General features: G+C 43.4%; 1 protein-coding gene across 3 annotated transcripts in view; it reads left to right on the plus strand.

The window, feature by feature from the left end:
- Positions 1-12,521, plus strand: part of TMC7 (transmembrane channel like 7) — a 106,665-nt gene extending 94,144 nt beyond the window's left edge. For all 3 annotated transcript variants that reach the window (XM_089679056.1, XM_089679057.1, XM_089679058.1), the window contains one exon: positions 11,423-12,521. In XM_089679056.1, coding sequence (XP_089535182.1) covers positions 11,423-11,485 — 63 coding nt within the window. In that variant the 3' untranslated portion in view covers positions 11,486-12,521. The remainder of the gene's footprint in view (positions 1-11,422) is intronic.
- The last annotated feature ends 7,012 nt before the right edge of the window (positions 12,522-19,533 follow it).

A 19,533-nucleotide genomic window follows, 5' to 3' on the forward strand; every position in this document is an offset into this window, starting at 1 on the left:
GGCAGCAGCATGAGGAGGCGGTACAGGGGCCCATGGCAGAGTGGCGGAGCGTAAGCAGCTAAAATTGAAGGCCATACAGAGGCCTATGTTAAAAAGTCCCCCCAGCAGCAGCGTGGGGAGACGACTATCAAGAGTCCAAGGGCAGAGTGGCGGAGCAGAAGCAGCTTCAATTGAAGGCCATACACAGGCCTAGGTTTAAAAGTCCCTCACAGTTAATTCCAATAACAAACTCTACTCCTCCGTGCAATCTACTTACGAGACCCTGGGCAGGTCTGGGTCCAATTTGTGGTAGAGACTGGTTTTGTTCAGCCATGCTTGAGCGAGTAATAACAGGTCTGTGCTGCCCTTTGGTGTCTGGCTTAATGCGCACAACACTGAACGTCCCAGCGTTTGTCAACGATTTGCCGTTAAGTGATGCAAACCCGCTGAACCACGTTCATGAGGAGCCGGTACAGGGGGCCATGAATCAGTATGGACCTGGCAGCAGCGTGAGCAGACGACAGAGGCACATGGCGCAGGGTGGCGGTGTAGGCAGCATTATTCTGAAGCCATACACAGGCCTAGGTTAAAAAGTGGAAGCCGTCAGCAGCGTGAGCAGACGACAGAGACACATGGCGCAGGGTGGCGGTGGATGCAGCAGTATTCGGAAGCCAAACACAGGCCTAGGTTAAAAAGCGGAAGCCGTCAGCAGCGTGAGCAGACGACAGAGACACATGGAGCGGGGTGGCGGTGGATGCAGCAGTATTCGGAAGCCAAACACAGGCCTCGGTTAAAAAGCGGAAGCCGTCAGCAGCGTGAGCAGACGACAGAGACACATGGCGCAGGGTGGCGGTGGAGGCAGCAGCAATGGAAGGCCATACAGCACCCTATCACAAAATGGAACCCACCAACAGTGTAAGGAGACCTGAAAGTGGCACGTGGCAGAGTCTGGCGATGAAGTCAGCAGCAATGGGAGGCCGTACAGGGACCCATGACACACTCTGGACCTGGCAGCAGCAAGAGGAGGCGGTACAGGGGCCCATGGCAGAGTGGCAAAGCGTAAGCAGCTTAAATTGAAGGCCATACAGAGGCCTATGTTAAAAATAATAACATGTTTGGGGCATGATTCATGGCGGATTTAGTCAGTTGTGTCAGGAACTGGTGGTTTGAAATCCAGACTAATCCACGCCTGATTCATTTTCACAAACGTGAGTCTCTCCACACTTTGGGTGGACAGTCGTGTCCTCCGCGGAGTTACAATACCTCCTGCCGCACTAAACACGCGCTCCGATGCCACGCTACTGGCCGGGCATGACAGCCTTTCAAGGGCAAATTCAGCTAGTTGGGGCCAAAGGTCAAGTTTCGTTGCCTAGTAGTCAAGGGGATTGTCTACCTCGGTTGGCAGGGTGCTGTCCAAGTAGGCCCGAGCCTGTTGTTTGAGGTCCTGCTCCAGGTCCACCTGATGCTGCTGCGGCTGGTTAGTAGTTTCCTCACTGCGCTGGTGAAGAAAGCTACTCATCATCGACTGCAGACTGAGGCAGCCGCTGCTGGTGGAGCTGCCACTGCTCCTACCACCCCACCCCTCCCCTGCTGCCATGGCAGCGGAACGCGAGCGCACAGGGCCCACAGTGTCTGAGGATGGACGTTGGCGCAGAAAGGCAGAGACCAACTGACTACATAGGTGGTTTTTATAGTACTTTATTTTGGCCTCCCTCTCAGCAGGTGTGAAAAAGGCCACCATTTTTGAACGGTAGCGAGGGTCCAACAAGGTGGACAGCCAAAAGTCATCCCTCTGTCTGTTGGTTATTATTCGGCTGTCGCTACGCAAGCAACCGAGCATGCTATGGGCCATTTGTGCCAAGGAATGCGAGGGACTCCCTGCCTCCATCTCCACAGCATACTGCCACGGTGCGTCTGGGTCCTCTGTCTCCTCCTCCTCTACCAGATGCTCCTGCTCCTCCACTCCTGTCCGCTGAGTGGAAAAACCACCCATTTCACTCAATAATTCCTGAGCACCAATGTCCTCCTCTACCTCCTCCTCTTCTTCCTGTCCTGCCCCCACAGGGGTCATGTGGCGTTGAGATCTGTGCGCCACGTCTACCGCACCCTGACCAGCCATTGTTAACAGCATTTGTTCCAGGACGTGCAACAGAGGAATGACGTCGTTCATCCCATAGTCCTGCCGACTCACGAATAGCGTGGCCTCCTCAAAGGGCCTGAGCAAGCGGCAGGTGTCACGCATGAGCTGCCAATGGCTGACATCTAAGTTACACAGGGGAGTACCTTTATCCGCTTTTAACATCAGGAAATCGGTGATGGCCTTTCGCTGTTCGTAAAGGCGGTCTGATATATGTAGGGTTGAATTCCACCTTGTTGCAACGTCGCAGATCAGGCGATGCTGTGGAATTCCGTTCTGCCGCTGCAGCTCAAGGAGGGTGTGCTTTGCGGTGTAGGAATGGCTGAAATGCATGCAAAGTTTACGTGACATTTTAAGGATGTCTTGCAGTGGGATGGTGGATTTTAGGAACCGCTTGACAACCAGATTGAACACGTGAGCCATGCATGGCGCATGGCACAACCTTCCTTGACGCAGAGCAGACACCATGTTCTTTCCGTTGTCGGTCAACATGGTTCCGATTTTCAGTTTGCGCGGAGACAGCCATCTGTCGATTTCTCTGTTCATTACACTCAGAAGTTCCTCCCCTGTGTGACTACGTTCGCCAAGGCATACCAGGTGCAGCACAGCGTGACACCGTTGCGCCCTGCACATGTGATATGCCGGTCGGGTAATGGGACTTGGCACGGGGGTGGCGGCTGAGGACACGGCGGAAGAAGAGGTGGTAGAGGCGGACATCTTTGCTGGACCAAGGACGTGCAAAGGTGGAGGCAAAAGCGGCGTGACCTGTCCAAGTTGCTGGTGCGGCTGTGCCGGCACCACGTTCACCCAGTGGGCCGTAAATGAGATGTACTGTCCCTGACCGTAGTTACAGCTCCACACGTCGGCGCTGCCGTGCACTTTGGCAGAGACCGACATGCTCAAAGACTGGCCCACCATCTCTTCTGCATGTGAATGCAGGGCTGGCACTGCCTTTTTGGCGAAGAAATGCCGGCTTGGCACTCTCCACTGCGGCTCGGCACAAGCCATCATTTCTCGGAAAGGTGCTGAGTCCACCACTTGGAAAGGGAGGGACTGCAGCACCAGCAACTTGGACAGGAGGACGTTCAGCTTCTGCACCGTCGGGTGCGTGCTCGCAAACTGTTGTCTCTTGGAAACGGATTCCAAGAAAGACTGCTGACGGAATCCGTGAAGAGGAGTAGCAGGAGAAGGAGCATCTGAACGAGCGGAAGATGCCAACGAGCGACAACTCCCCTCAGCAGAGGTGTTGGAGCCTTGACTGGCTGATAGAGGGCGATTGACGTCGGGTGACGGAGCAAGTAACGGAGCGGGTGATGGAGCGGGGGCTGGGGCAGGCAGAACCGCCGTATCTTTATCACGGTTTTCCCAGGCCACCGAATGGCGACGCTGCATATGCTGACGCAACGCTGTAGTCCCAACATGGGCCCCCTGGCCACGCTTGACTTTCTGGCCACATAATCGACATACGGCTACGTTTACTTCCTCAGGCGGCTTGACGAAAAATTGCCACACTGCCGAGTAGGAAACTTTGCCCCCACTACTCCTCACTGGCTGACTGCTACTTCCTCCGTGCACACCGGCACCACTACTGGCCGTGGTGGTAGGCTGCAGTGCAGCTGGTGCTCTACTCCGTGGCCGTTTGCGTCCACTGACACTGCTGCGACCCTGCTGCCTCCTGGGCAACCCACCGACTGTTTTGCTCGCTGGCAAGCTGGCACCCTCTTCTCCTGATGATGCGGAAGCAATAGCCTGATGACGACGAGGCTGCCAAGTGCCATCAGCCTCATCATCATCAATTAGGGTCTCCGCGTCACTACTAGCCCCCTCGGCTGCGTGTGGGTCAGGAGACAGACCTGTCTCTAGACCGGCTACCGAGCCACTCTCCTCGTCAGTACTTCTTCGCCTGGCTGCTGAAGAGGCGGATGTCTCCCCCCGTTCCTGACCGCACTCTGTTAGCTCTTCCTCACTGTACAGTGGGGCTGAGCCCACAGCATGCGAAACTTCACTTGGTGAGGGAACACCAAAGGACAGGGGCAGGTAGAGGACACGTGATTTCAGTGGGCTTGCTCCCGGGCCATGCCAACTAACGGTTGTGTCTGACGTACCCACTGACCGTTGGCTGTAGGTGTCAGAGGTGACCTGGGAAGAGGAAGAGGACCGAGTCAACCAATCGATGACGGCAGGGTTGTCGGTGGAGACACGACCGCTGGATGACACCGGGAGCACTGGCCTCTGGCTGCGACTAGTGCTGCCTCGACCCCTTCCTCTGCTGCCACGTCTGCTCGCTCCTGAAACATTGCCTCCTCTGCCACTCCTCTGCGTGTTGTCTGACATACTCTTTAATTCAATAGTGGTTGTGAAGCATAAAGTAACGATTCTGTGTCCCCGAGTAACGATTCTGTGTCCCCGAGTAACGATTCTGTGTCCCCGAGTAACGATTCTGTGTCCCCGAGTAACGATTCTGTGTCCCCGAGTAACGATTCTGTGGCCCTAAAGTCTCTGTGGCCCTAACTCTGTCCCTAATACAGACAGGTCTGTCTCTCTTGAATGATCGGAGGCTAATGGAGAATTCTAAGATGGCCGCAATTTATAGCTCCACCATTACACAGTGCTGGCTGCTGATTGGCTAATGCGATCACATGTCATGAATGAATGCATTATGGGTCAGCGCGCCTTGTCTGCGCGCCTTCCCAGAGATCCCCGCTCCGTCGCCACACATGTTGCCTCCATTTTTGGGAAAATTCGATTCGTGCATCCGAAGTTTGCTAATTTTCGGATTCGGCGCAAATCGAATTTTTCCTAATCTTCGAAACTAATTCCACTTCGCCATGTTCGATTCGCTCATCTCTAATTATCATGAAACCCGCAGCCTCTCTCGGAACCCACCAGGTCCCCATGCAACATGTGTCCCTTCTTCCATCCCTTCTTCCAAGGGGCAGTGCTGCCCCCCCCCCTGAAAAATGCCGCCCTAGGTGTGATAGGTTGCCACCTGTGCAATAAGTCCATCCGTGAAATTTCCTTGCTACTAAATATTCCACAGCCCACTGTTAGTGTTATTATAACAAAGTGGAAGCAACTGGGAAAAACAGCAACTCAGCCACAAAGTGGTAGGCCTTGTAAAATGACAGAGCGGGGTCAGCGCATGCTGATTGGGCACAGTTCGCAGAAGTCGCCAACTGTTTGCAGAGTCAATAGCTATAAACCCCCAAACTTGGTGTGGTCTTCAGATTAGCACAACAACAGTGCATGGAGAGCTTTATGGAATGGGTTTCCATGGCCGAGCAGCTGCATCCAAGCCTTACATCACCATGTGCACTGCAAAGCTTCGGATGCAGTGGTGTAAAGCATGCTGCCAGTGGACTCTAGAGCAGTGAAGATGTGTTCTCTGGAGTGACGAATCACACTTCTCTGTCTGGCAAATCGAACATGAACATGTCTGAGTTTGGCAGTTGCCAGGAGAACAGTACTTACCTGAATGCATTGTGCCAAGTGTAAAGTTTGGTGGAGGGAGGAATATGGTAAGGAGTTTTTTTGTTTCAGGGGTTGGGCTTGGTCCCTTAGTTCCAGTGAAGGGAACTCTTAAGGCGTCAGCATACAAAGACATTTTGGACAATTTCATGCTCCCAACTTCTCGTCCAACATCAGTGCCTGACCTCACAATTGCGCTTCCGGAAGAATGATTAAACATTTCCATAGACACACTCCTAATCCTTTTGAACAGCCTTCCCAGAAGAGTTGAAGCTGTTATAGCTGCAAAGGATGGACCAACTCCATATTGAACCCTACGAACTAAGACTGGGATGCCATTAAAGTTCATGTGCGTGTAAAGGCAGGCATCCCAATACTTTTGGCAATATAGTGTACATAATTTGCTGTGTAAAATCACTCCAAACATAATCCAATGTAAATTCATATCACAACGGTCTAATCCCTTGTTAGAACATATGTCCTAAATAGTGGGGATACTTTTACTTTTTCACAAATATCTTTGGAGATATCTTTGGCGAAAAAATTTTCACAAGACAGGATCAAATCTATAATATAGACAAGTATCCTTACAAAGGTATGGAACTTGAGCAGTTAGGAGAGGGGTGGCATCAATTGGAAGGTTTGGGAGATGGATACCAGAGTGACACTTTCAAGAATGTCTGAGAATGATGACAAAACAGATCTGTCCAAAGATATGGCAATGACTTTGCAAAATATCACAGCAAAAATTAATTTAAAGTATAACTAAAGACATTATTATTATTATACAAGATTTATAAAGTGCCAACAGTTTGCTTAGCACTTTACAATAAAAAAGGAGACAGTACAATTACAATACAGTTCAGTACAGAAGAAATAGGAGGGCTCTACACATGGCGCTTACAATTTAAAGGAAAGGGAAGTGCAACAAAAGCTTCAGGAGAAGATATGATGGAAGTGACTCAAGTACAGTTCTTAGGTGGAGGTGGGTACGCTTCCCTGAATAAGTGAGTTTTCAAAGATTGCATAAAGGCAGATAGGGTGGGGGCTGACCAGACATGCTCCATGAGTTCCAGATGATGGGAGAGGCTCTGGAGAAGTCCTGGAGGCGAGCTCGAGAGGAGGTGACAAGGAAGCATACAGGTGAAACTCGAAAAATTAGAATATCGTGCAAAAGTTAATTTATTTCAGTAATGCAACTTAAAAGGTGAAACTAATATATGAGACTCATTACATGCAAAGCAAGATAGTTCAAGCCGCGATTTGTCATAATTGTGATGATTATGGCTTACAGCTCATGAAAACCCCAAATCCACAATCTCAGAAAATTAGAATTTTGTGAAAAGGTGCAATATTCTAGGCTCAGTGTCCCACTCTAATCAACTGATTAAGCCATAACACCTGCAAAGGGTTCCTGAGCCTTTAAATGGTCTCTCGGTCTGGTTCAGTAGGAATCACAATCATGAGAAAGACTGCTGACCTGACAGTTGTGCAGAAAACCATCATTGACACCCTCCATAAGGAGGGAAAGCCTCAAAAGGTAATTGCAAAAGAAGTTGGATGTTCCCAAAGTGCTGTATCAAAGCACATTATTAGAAAGTTATGTGGAAGGGAAAAAAGTGTGGAAGAAAAAGGTGCACAAGCAGCAGGGATGACTGCAGCCTGGAGAGGATTGTCAGAAAAAGGCCATTCAAAAGTGTTGGGGACTTTCACAAGAACTGGACTGAGGCTGGAGTCAGTGAATCAAGAGCCACCACACACAGACGGATCCTGGACATGGACATCAAATGTCGTATTCCTCTTGTCAAGCCGCTCCTGAACAACAAACAACATCAGAAGCACCTTACCTGGGCTAAAGAAAAACAGACCTGGTCTGTTGCTCAGTGGTCCAAAGTCCTCTTTTCTGATGAGAGCAACTTTTGCATCTCATTTGGAAACCAAGGACCCAGAGTATTGGGGAAGAATGGAGAGGCACACACTGCAAGATGCTTGAAGTCCAGTGTGAAGTTTCCGCAGTCTGTGTTGTTTTGGGGAGCCATGTCATCTGCTGGTGTTGGTCCACTGTGCTTCATTAAGTCCAGGGTCAACGCAGCCGTCTACCAGGAGATTTTGGAGCACTTCATGCTTCCTTCTGCAGACGAGCTTTATGGGGATGCTGACTTCATTTTCCAGCAGGACTTGGCACCTGCCCACACTGCCAAAAGCACCAAAACCTGGTTCAATGACCGTGGGATTACTGTGCTTGATTGGCCAGCAAACTCGCCTGACCTGAACCCCATAGAGAATCTATAGGGCATTGTCAAGAGAAAGATGTGAGACATGAGACCGAACAATGCAGAAGAGCTGAAGGCCGCTATTGAAGCATCCTGGTCTTCCATAACACCTCAGCAGTGCCACAGGCTGATAGCTTCCATGCCACGCCGCATTGAGGCAGTAATTGCTGCAAAAGGGGCCCAAACCAAGTACTGAGTTCATATGCATGCTTATACTTTTCAGCGGTCCGATATTGTTCTATGTACAATCCTTGTTTTATTGATTGCATGTAATATTCTAATTTTCTGAGATTGTGGATTTGGGGTTTTCATGAGCTGTAAGCCATAATGATCACAATTATGACAAATCACGGCTTGAACTATCTTGCTTTGCATGTAATGAGTCTATCTCATATATTAGTTTCACCTTTTTAAGTTGCATTACTGATATAAATGAACTTTTGCACAATATTCAAATTTTTCGAGTTTCACCTGTAACTTTCTATTTAATTTTGGATAGAGTAATGGAGGGTTAGAACTGCTTTCTGGTTTGTTTGTTTTTGCCATCTGTGTCCCATTGGAGAGATTTCTCCGCTAGAGGTGTCCGATGCCAACCCAAAATGTGAAAATGTATTTTTCTTTCACTTTCAGTGGTAAGGAGAAACTGTAAAATAGAGAGTGAATCCCCCTAATGGGGTCACAGACTGCAATAAAAACTGACTGTTCTAATTCCTGTCCAATCTATCCATCCCACTGGATATAACGTCATTAATAACAAAAAATACTGAATGGTTTCATGAGATAAATATTGAGGCAAACTAAGATGAAATACCACGTGATATTTTAAAAGCATTTTTTTTGGTGAATTGCAAAAAAATTTGAAAAATGCTAAGAGGTGTTTTACTGAAGGCCCTAAAGTGGTAGATACTGCTTTGTGAATAGATCCCATATATATCCTATTTTACCTTGCTTCCTGCAAGCAGTGATTCCTGAACTGACTCCACCTGCTGAAATTCCCTCTCTCAGCATCTCTGGTTCAGAAGGCAGTCTAATTGCCACATAATTCAGATGTAAATGTGTGAAATTCTTCACCAAGCAAGTTTACAAACGTCAAGATCATTCAGATTAATAGGAGAAGGCTTGAAATTATTGAAATAAAATTTGGAAAATAATATGATAATTGTACGTTTTGACCATAGGCATGCTTTAACACAGTTTAGACTTCATTGCTTTCACAAAAGAAACAGAGATATACAGTGACATTCTGATTTATCAGGATTAGCCCTGAGTTCAAAAATATTACTAAACTCTTTCTGAAAACATTCTGAATGAGTTTGGGAAGATTTCAGAACTCAGGATTAAACCTACTCTTTATCATGGATGGGTGGAATTTTTACAATAAAAATTACCTTACTGCTACGAGTCTTTTACTACTTCTGAACCTTACTTGGCAACATCTCCTCCCTTGATCTAAAATATTTCAGTCTCACATTATTAAAAATAAAATCTGGGGTTCTTGGGGTGTAGATTTGCCCAAAAGTTTCAAATCGGTGGGCAGATTGGGGGTCCTAAACCTTTTGAAGAACTACAGGGCAGCACACTTGAGTCAACTGATGCAAATGTTTTCTTCTAATTATAAACCAGATTGGGTAAGCATTGAATCCCTGACGGGCACACCTAACACCATAAACCTCCTCATGTGGCAATCGCTGAGACAATGAAACAAGCATGGGGTAATCTTTTTTGTCTCACGCTCTCTCATTCACTTCACCTATTGGACACCTCCTGTAAATTGTCTAAATTCAAGTCTCTGCATACCCAAGTAGTCCCACTTTTTAACAAAAATTATTGCATTCCACCCATGTCTCCTACTTTGACAGTTCAAATGGTGCCTAGACAAAGGACTGTATTGTATAAGGCACATTCTTGACCACAGAAGTGTTCAAAACCCAAAATACTTTTCAAATGTTTGGGATGTCCCCATCAGAAACATTCTGCATGCACCAAATTGTATACTTCACACAAGACACAGGGACAGAGTGGTGACATGTATGTCTTATATCAGATGTTTTTCACCATATCGACTAAATTACCCCATCACTTGGCATGGGAGGCTGATTAAAATTTGGAGATCAGTGAGGCAAAACTACTAGGATACACAAGGGCATGCTCAGTTTGACCCTAATTGAAGTGAACGACAACGTTTTCTACTGTAAGGCTGCATTCACACTTGAGCGATTTGCAGTTTGAAGCTCAAAGCTCCAAAACCGCTCTCAAACTTAAAAAATCAGTAGTTATCTATGGTGCCTGTTTGTGTGATCAGGTGTGAACATCGCTCAAGTGTGAATGCAGCCTTAATGATACTCAATTAATGTCCTGTTGGCATTGCTAATGTGAGTACTTAGACTGGGGCTCCAAGTATCTAGTGATGTTGATTTGCACTTTCTCCACTTCACTGCAACATCCTGAGCATGTCCTTGGAACCTGCTCTGTGACTCTGAGATTGACTCAATAATCTTGCATTCTACATATACTCGTACTGTTTACCTTTTCGTCAATGGTGTATCTTGAAATGGGAAAAAAAAAACCTGTGATAGTGAAATTCTTTCATTTTACTCGCCAAAAATTGATCAAAGAAACTGCTTCTAACATAACAGACCAGTTAAGATAAAAAGTAAATTTTCCACTGTGCTCTGCATTGGATATATTGTGTCATTTCAGTTCTATGAACTTTCATAAAGTAGAATTCCAATTGCAACATTTTTTTTATTTGTTTTAGGAGTGGGAAATGGTCAAACCCCATGTCAAGGTTTTTTTCTAGTTTCTTCTCTGTTTGAAGACTGAATAAAGAAAGCTTTGGCTGGAATTTCACATTAATATAGTATTAGGTGTGTGTGTGTTTTCATTATAAGAAATACTACAAACTTTTTCACATTGGTCAGATTGAGGTCATTTTTAGGCACATCACCCATTTCTTAAGGGCTTATTCCACTTCATCCACACAGTATTATTAGAGAGTTGTCTATGGTCTCCTTTATTTGGCCCTTCGCTCCATCTGGCATGGACTGATGGGGCACTATATCTGTCTCACATGTCATACCATCTGCCCTTCAATCTCACCAATCGTGTTTATGGGCATCCATTAGTGTAAACTTGGCACCTTTTTGAGGGCCATGATACGCAGTTATTTTTTGTCTCCTGAACCCCTGAATAAGCTTAATGTGAAACGCGTTGGATTAATGCCTACATCACTTTTCCCCCATTGCTATATGATTGTTCTGGATTTTATGTATATATGTATCATCCATATAAAAATGCCATGATGTTGGCAGGGGTGGCTAAAATGTGGTTTCTTTATCATTATTTTCAGGGGTATGAACCCCAAAACGTTTTAATATAATATAATAAACATTTTTGTGTTTTATGATTTCGCTTTTGAGTCTTTTTCTGAAAGGGAGAATCTCAGTTACGTTAAAATCCAAATATTCTTCTTTTTGTTTACAATATAAACGCAAAAATGTAAGTTACTGATTTACTAGTTGTCTAATTAGTATTTTTTATGTTTTTTTTTTTTTCTTTTCTACAGGAGAGCAGAGACAAAATGTTTCTGATCAGACGTCTGACTGAAGCTCACAGCATTACTGTATGATAGCTTTGTTGTTGCAGATGAAACTAAATGTTACGTTGCTTTTTAATTAATTTATTACTGTGACATGTACTCAAGAGAATAGTTTACCTCTGCTTGTACATCTTATATTATTAACACGCGTTTCCATATGGTACGGGGTGTATAAGCATCTTTACTGATGCAACATAAGCCTACAAATCAACAGCTTTGGAACGTGAAGACTTTCCTTTACTGGCAATGGCTCAGCTTTTCTTAAAAGAGTTGAACAATGGCTAAATGAATTCAGTGAATGGCAGTCCACTAGTATAGTGCTGAAACAGTGGGGATTCAAGATGAAAGACCATAATTACTGATGGCTACTACTTCGGAAGAAAACATGAAGTGTAAAATATATGTCTAGAGAAATATGCAGACTGCCATTGCGGCTTCCTCAAATTGCCGATTACCTGACTGGTATGCCAACTCATTAGCTTCAATATTTTGCACCCAGTATAAATATGCAGATCAGGAAAGACAGATTGAAACTTTTTGTGTCTACATGGTTGTTTTGGTTAGCAGTTCAAAGTTCCAAAGGCAAGGGGCATGACAGCTAGGCAGCTTGCATTTATGTATGTATGCATTTATGCATGTATTCCTGGCCCCAAGTTTCCTTTTACTTATACTACAATAATAAAGGCAGGAATAACAGTGCGTGCTGGTCATACACATGAACAATTTGATGTCAATTTTAAGAACTGTCAACCAGTACCCGTTAGCAAAACAAATCAGTGGATCAAGACAACCTATAAATATCCTTTTTATATAAACTGTTGGTGGTAGCGTGCTCTGTCCTGTTCAGTCATTTTGTGCATTCTAAAGCTGGTTAAAACGGCTGCAAACTTGCCCTGTGTGTGAACAGTTTAAGGTAGAGAGTGTGCTGTGTTGACTATTGGGACATTGTCATTGGATAGCAGTTGAAAATGATGAGTTCCTAATGAGACAAAGTCTGTCTGGATTCCTCTAGCTGCCTAGAACAGGGTTTCTGCTTGAATAAAGATAACAGTATTGTTCAGCATGATTTTAACTGTTTTATTTAAAAACACTAAGTCTATGCAGACATTGCTGCTCAGCATAAAACAAGGCAAGATATGTCACCATGGTATAACAGTGACCTGAGTAATCCATTATGGGTGGATTTGGTAGTATTTCACACAAAGGAACACAAAACTGTGGGTACACCAATCGATCTTGGTTACAAAAGAGTTTTATGTATAGCATTATATTTTTATTCGTTGTAATACTGACTAGTAAAGAAATGGTTACAGGTTTAAATATTTTATATTTTTTTTAAATTGTAAATACTGCTGTCAACATACACAAATGTGTAGTCTACAAGAATGGTATGTGTAGTATAACTAAGCAGTAAGGGTGTTTTTTCATTTTAAATAGATTCTGTTATTAATTTCATAAAGGTGTGTTTATCAAAGCTAACCTTACATTTCAAATTTACACTACAGATATTGGGCCTTTTTTAATAGTCCAATCCTGAAGTATAATTAAGTGGATGAAAGATAAGTGGCAGTATTACAGTTGCATTCTACCTGTTGATTTTAATGACTGTAGATCTAAAATGTGTCTTTATTGTTTGCTAGGATATACATTTCTACTTTTTCCTCGATTTAAATTAAAAATCCAGCTTCACTGTGCCTTGCTATATTAGTTATGGTCTTATTTAGGAATACATTATAGAGGTTATTCTTTACACTTGCAGTTGCAGTCTAAAGGATAACTATTTTACTTGCCCCACCCCAGATGCATTGCATCCTTAACTGTATTCAACAACTGCTGGCTTCTGAATCTTTTTACCATTGCGCAGTGGCCCTATATAAGTTTATTGGAATTGACTGTGTAGGCTTGGGCAGTGGAAAAAAGATTCTGGCCAGAGGATGTGAAGATAGTAGCAGGCTATAGTCTAGGGATTTCGGTAAGTATGCATCCTGGCCAATGTAGGGGGACTTACATTTAGCCATGGGGACTAGGCAGGCACTAAACCTGTACTTTGTGAAAACACAATTACCCTTTAAAGTAATTTAGAGTAATTTAGTGTAACGTTATTTTCATTATTATACACTGGAAAACCTTTATTTGAATTAAGCTAATGACTGCCAACTAGTCAATTTCCACACAGCTGAGCTCTAAATAGGACTCTGCCTTTGTACAGCCCTGTCTTAAACTCGCTTTACAATATATTTGTACAATCACCTTTTATAGCTCACAACAAGTATGTAGTACAAAGGCTTGCCTGACTGGATACAAATTGATTGAATAGTTTATGTAGGTTCTCATATTACATAGTTTTGGTAGATCTAAATTTGCTTTTACGAAGATTATATGGTCAGATTCTAACATGTATGGTGAACCTTGTAGCTGTTAGTCAGCTGAGGGCAGGAAAACTGGCCATACAGTGGGGAACATAATTATTTGATCCCCTACAGATTTTGTAAGTTTGCCCACTTACAAAGAAATGAAGGGTATAGAATATTTATAATAGGTATATTTTAAATGATAGAGACAGAATATCAACCGAAAATCCTGAAAAAACACGATACAAATGTAATTAATTGGGTTGCAGTTCAGTGAGTAAAATACGTATTTGATCCCCAAGCAAAATTTGACTTCGTACTTTGTGAGAAACCCTCACTGGCAAGCACAGAGGTAAGATGTTTCTTGTAGTTGGTTACCAGGTTTGCACACATCTCAGGAGGGATTTCGGTCCACTCTTACAGATCTTCTCTAAATCCTTAAGGTTTTAGAGAAAATGTCACTTGGCAACTCGAAGTTTCAGCTCTCTCCATAAATTTTCTATAGTATTAACGTCTGAAAACTGGCTAGGCCACTCCATGACCTTAATGTGCTTCTTTTTGAGCCACTCCTTTGTCGCCTTGGTGGTATGTTTTGAGTCATTGTCATGCTGGAAAACCCATCCACAACCCATCTTCAGTGTTCTGGCTAAAGGAAGAAGGTTCTCATCCATCATTTACAATACATGGCCCTGTCCATTTGCTCCTCAATACAGCAAAGTCGGCCTGTACCTTTTTGCAGAGAAACCGTCCCAAAGCATAATGTTTCCACCTCTGTGCTTGACTGTAGGGATGTGTTCTTAGGGTCATAGTCGAAATTTTTCTTCCTCCAAACACAGTGAGTTGAGTTAATGCCAAAGAGCTCAATTTTGGTCTCATCTGACCACAGCACTTTCTCCCAATCCTTCTCTGAATCATCTAGATGTTCATTCAGATGGGCCTGTACATGTGCCTTCTTGAGGAAGGGGACCTTGCGGGCGCTGCAGGATTTCAATCCATGATGGCGTATTGTGTTACCAATGTTTGTTTGGTGACTGTGGTCCCAACTGACTTGAGATCATTCACAAGCTCCTCCCATGTAGTTCTGGGCTGATCCCCCCCCCCCCCCCCCTTTCCCACCACTTTTCTCATGATTATTTTTACCACATGAGGCAAAATCTTGCACGGAGCTCCAGACCAAGGGCGATTGATGGTTATTTTGTATTTCTTCTATTTGCGAATAATCACTTCTCACCAAGCTTCCTGCTGATAGTCTTGTAGCCCATTTCAGCCTTGCGCAGGTCTACAATCTTGTCCCTGATGTCTTGCCCATGGTGGTGCCCAAGAAAGATATTCTGTGATTTTTTTATACACACAACGAGTTGTCATTAGGAGCACCTTCTTATATTGACAGGACTAATCTGTGTACCACAAGAGCACATAGCAAGTCTGTGGGAGCCAGAATTATTGTTGGTTGGTTGGGGATCAAATACTTATTTTACTCACTGAACTGCAAGTCAATTTATAACATTTGTATCATGTGTTTTTTCAGGATTTTCAGTTGATATTCTGTCTCTATCATTTAAAATATACCTATTATAAATATTCTATACCCTTCATTTCTTTGTAAGTAGGCAAACTTACAAAATCTGCAGGGGGTCAAATAATTATTTTCCGCACTGTACGTGTATAGATTTTTTTTATGTTCAGCCTGTAGATTGAACAGAAAAAAACATCCCACACTAAAGGTGGTCAGAAATGGATTGAATCACTACTATACTTGCTCTGTGCAATTGTTTTGCACAGAGCAGCCCTAATTCTCATCTTCAGGAGTCCCCCGCTGGTGCTGTTGGCTCCTCTTCCCTGTCGAGTGCCCCCATAGCAAGCCACTTGCTATGGGGGCACTCGTGCAGGCTTGCTCCAGAGCTGGCTCTGTGTGTTAATAGCGCATCTTGGCCCCATCCTGCGCCCCATTCCCACTAGCTCACACTGCTGTCTTTGAGCCAATGTTGAGAGAGAGAGCCTCTGCTCTCATGCATCGTGCTGGATCAAGATCAGGCTCAGGTAAGTATAGAGGTGAACTGGGGGGGGAAGCTTTTACAGAAGGTTGCTTTTAGATCTGACTTTAGAACCACTTTACCAGTGTGGATGGACAATTCCTCATTGTTGACTGTCAGAATACCCAAACAGAGCCTGCATCTGGTTCGATGCAGGTGTGTTCATCTGAAAAAATTCAGATGGGCTTTTCTGACAAAAAGACAAAAGAATGCTCCCAGCAGGGCCCATGCACTGCTCAAATTTAGTCACCAAGAATTGGCCAAAATTCAAGCAGTGTATGGCTTATATTAATGAACAACCTATCTCAAGAAAGTATAAAGAGATCCCGTCTGCCCTGATGAATTGCTTTAAAAAACAGATAGCAAATTACATTTATAAATACACTAATCAAAAAAATTAGATTTTTATATGTAATTGTCAGATACTTAAATGTGAGCTATATACTTTTTTTTATTTTAGGTCAATTTACATAATTTAAAAGAGAATTTTTCTTTTTAAATCCTACTTAGCTAGGTGGCTAACTTAGAGCATTGGTCCACCAGCTCTAAGTGTGAGAACTCAGCGAACATATGACTGCTGATCGCTGAGTTCTCACAGCTGCTCTGAGCTGTGGAGCGGGAGGGAACGGCTGGCTCAGGCTCTCAGCAGCCGCTGAGATGCTGAGCCAGGTGCTGCTCCAGACTCTGGGATGGAATTCGGGATCTTTCTCCAGCCTGGACCAGCTGAGTGACATCAGCCGACTGGTCACAGGAGTGCAGAACAACCTACACTCCTGCGATTCACAGAAGAAGTACAATCAAAAGAGCTTTGGCTGTACTTCTCCATTTAAAGAGTAGTTTTATTTCGTCCGTCTATAGTAACAGGGTCATGTGGATTGTAAATGAATAGCACTTTATTCTATGTTACTTTGTCTACTTGTATTCGTAATCTAACACTGGATTAATAGCAGTTACACTACTAGAGGATAGAATGAGGTTGGCAAGGAATACACCAGTTTAACAATAAACCTGAAGTTTTCTGTGTTAATGAAATGTTTTACTCTGTCATAAAGTTATGCTTCAAAACTGAGAAAACATGAAATGTAACAATCTGCCAAAGAACATAATAAAATGGTGTATTTGAATCATTGTATGATGTTTGGTTTTCTTTTTATTTAAATGATTTATTCGTCTTAAGTAAACCTGTGTTCATTGTAAATCTGCAAGCAGAAGGAAGACCTGCAGTGAGCATCTAATGCTGCCGTATTGCACCTACTGTTATATTCCCTGTACAGCTTGCCTTAGCCCCAAAGCGTTAGATGATCTAATCTGCAAATAAGTTCTGTGAACATGAGTTTCTGAAGTAGCATTGGCCCTGCACCATCTAACTTCGTGCATGTTATTATTGGCCAGCCTTTCTCACAATGGTCAGCTGTGAAAGGAGGTAGGGTCCGTGTCAAGTGCAACGTCTTGAACTACATAATACAGTAGAGCTACCTGGTAGATGGTGGTGGTGCTGCTTGTTAGGCTAAATAAATGACCATTCCAATGTATGTCTACCATAAAAAAAAAATAAAAAAAAAGGATCTCTTATTAGTCTTTATATACATGTAAAATAGAAGTTGACCCAGTTTGTTTTGATATAGGGTATGGGAAGATTAGAACCTTTATTTTAAGTAACGTGTCCCATTGGCCACTTAATCTTCAGGCCTCCCTTACACCACGGTGAATATTTATGAAATAGAATATTTTTTTTAACTAAACTGCAAGACTTTCAAGATCTTCCCTGTGTGGCCTTCCAGTATTGCTCAGTTTTTTTTCTTTAAAATCTATTCAGCCACCTAATGTGTGTCCCATAAGATAATTATGAAGGTCACTTTCAAATGTCTAAAATCAGGCAGAGGACTCATGTAAATGTGTTAATGGATTTTAAAGACTTCAAACATGGAAGAAATTGTGTCTTCTGTCTCCTATCACATGATCACTTTTATATAAGAATGTTTTTAATAAATATGTTATCGTGCCAGGACCCCAGCGTCCTTATAACTTGCCCCTTAAACCACAAATGTAAATATATCAAAAATGTTATCCGTTTCCCCCGAAATCATGTTGTACTTACCAATGACTCCCTCTGCTGTCTCTCTAAGCAGGGAATGAAAACAACTAAGTCCACAGTAAAAGCAGCACACCATACACACAAAAACACATGTTCAGCACATTTAACCCCTTGATCGCCCTAGATGTTAACCTCTTCCTGCCCAGTGTCATTACAAAATAAATAAATAAAAATTCCAGTATATATCCTGTAGTTTGTAGAAGCTGAAACTTTCACACAAACCTATCAATATACACTTCTTGGGATTTTATTTCACCAAAGACATGTAGTTTTTTTTATGATTTATAGCAGAAAGTAAAAAAAAAGTTGTTTTTTTTTTCAAAATTGTTGGTCTTTTTTTCTTTTCCATAGAAAAAAAATGGCCTGGTCAGGAAGGGAGGTAAATCTTCCGGAGAGCAAGTGGTTAAGCTGCAGGTTATATTGCCACCTACAAGTGAAATGGGTGCTGGAAAAAAAAAAGCACAGGATGCTGCCTACAATCAGCATGCCTCATTTTTTTTTTATGTCCTGGAGGGAGGATGAATTTTCATTTGCTCTGCTGCTGATAGATTCATTCTGGTTATATTAAATGCTGGAGGCCTCTCAAGTCAGCCAATGAGGTTTGCTGAGTTTTACACAGGTTCTCTCTGAGACAGGCTGGTATTTCTCGATGTTTGCTAGTCATCCTGCTCTGTTCTCCAGTTATAAAAGCAGCACAAGTTTCCATTTCATTATCTTATTTTTTAGTTATTGGTCCAGAGCTAAGGCTTTCCTGTCCCTGTCTCTACAGCTCCTAGCAGACTTATGTTGGGGTATGGTTTTCTCAGTTTGGTACTGCACCCTGTTCCAAATGATTATTATGCAAATTCTATTAAAGTGTCACAAAGATTAAATATTTTGTTTTTCAGTTTAACTCATGGATGGCATTGTGTGTCAGGGCTCTTTTGATCACTGAAAACAATCTCGGACACCTGTGATAATTAGATTGGCAGGTGAGCCCAATTTAAGAAAAAACTACTAAAGGAGGGTGTTCCACATTATTAAGCAGAGCACCATTTTCAAGCAATATGGGGAAAAAAAAGGATCTCTCTGCTGCTGAAAAGAGTGAAATAGTTCAATGCCTTGGACGAGGTATGAAAACATTAGAAATTTCACGAAAACTTAAGCATGATCATCACACTATTAAGAGATTTGTGTCTGATTCAGAGCACAGACGGGTTCGTGCAGATAAAGGCACATTGAGGAAGATTTCTGCCAGATCCATGCATCGGATCAAGAGAGCAGCTGCTAAAATACCATTACATAGCAGCAAACAGATATTTGAAGCTACTGGTGCCTCTGGAGTCCCACGGACATCAAGGTGTAGAGTCCTCCAGAGTCTTGCAACTGTGCATAAACCTTCTATTTGGCTACCACTAACCAATGCTCACAAGTAGAAACGGCTGCATTGGGCAGAAAAATACATGAAGACTAATTTTCAAACAGTCCTGTTCACTGATGAGTGCCATGCAACCCTGGATGGTACAGATGGATGGAGTAGTGGATGGCTGGTAGATGGCCACCCTGTTCCATCAAGGCTGCGACGTCAGCAAGGCAGTGGTGGAGTCATGTTTTGGGCCA

The sequence above is a fragment of the Staurois parvus genome, unplaced genomic scaffold (assembly GCF_062004578.1).
Source record: "Staurois parvus isolate SC_StPar_1 unplaced genomic scaffold, SC_StPar_1.0 ptg000217l, whole genome shotgun sequence".
NCBI lineage: Eukaryota > Metazoa > Chordata > Amphibia > Anura > Ranidae > Staurois > Staurois parvus.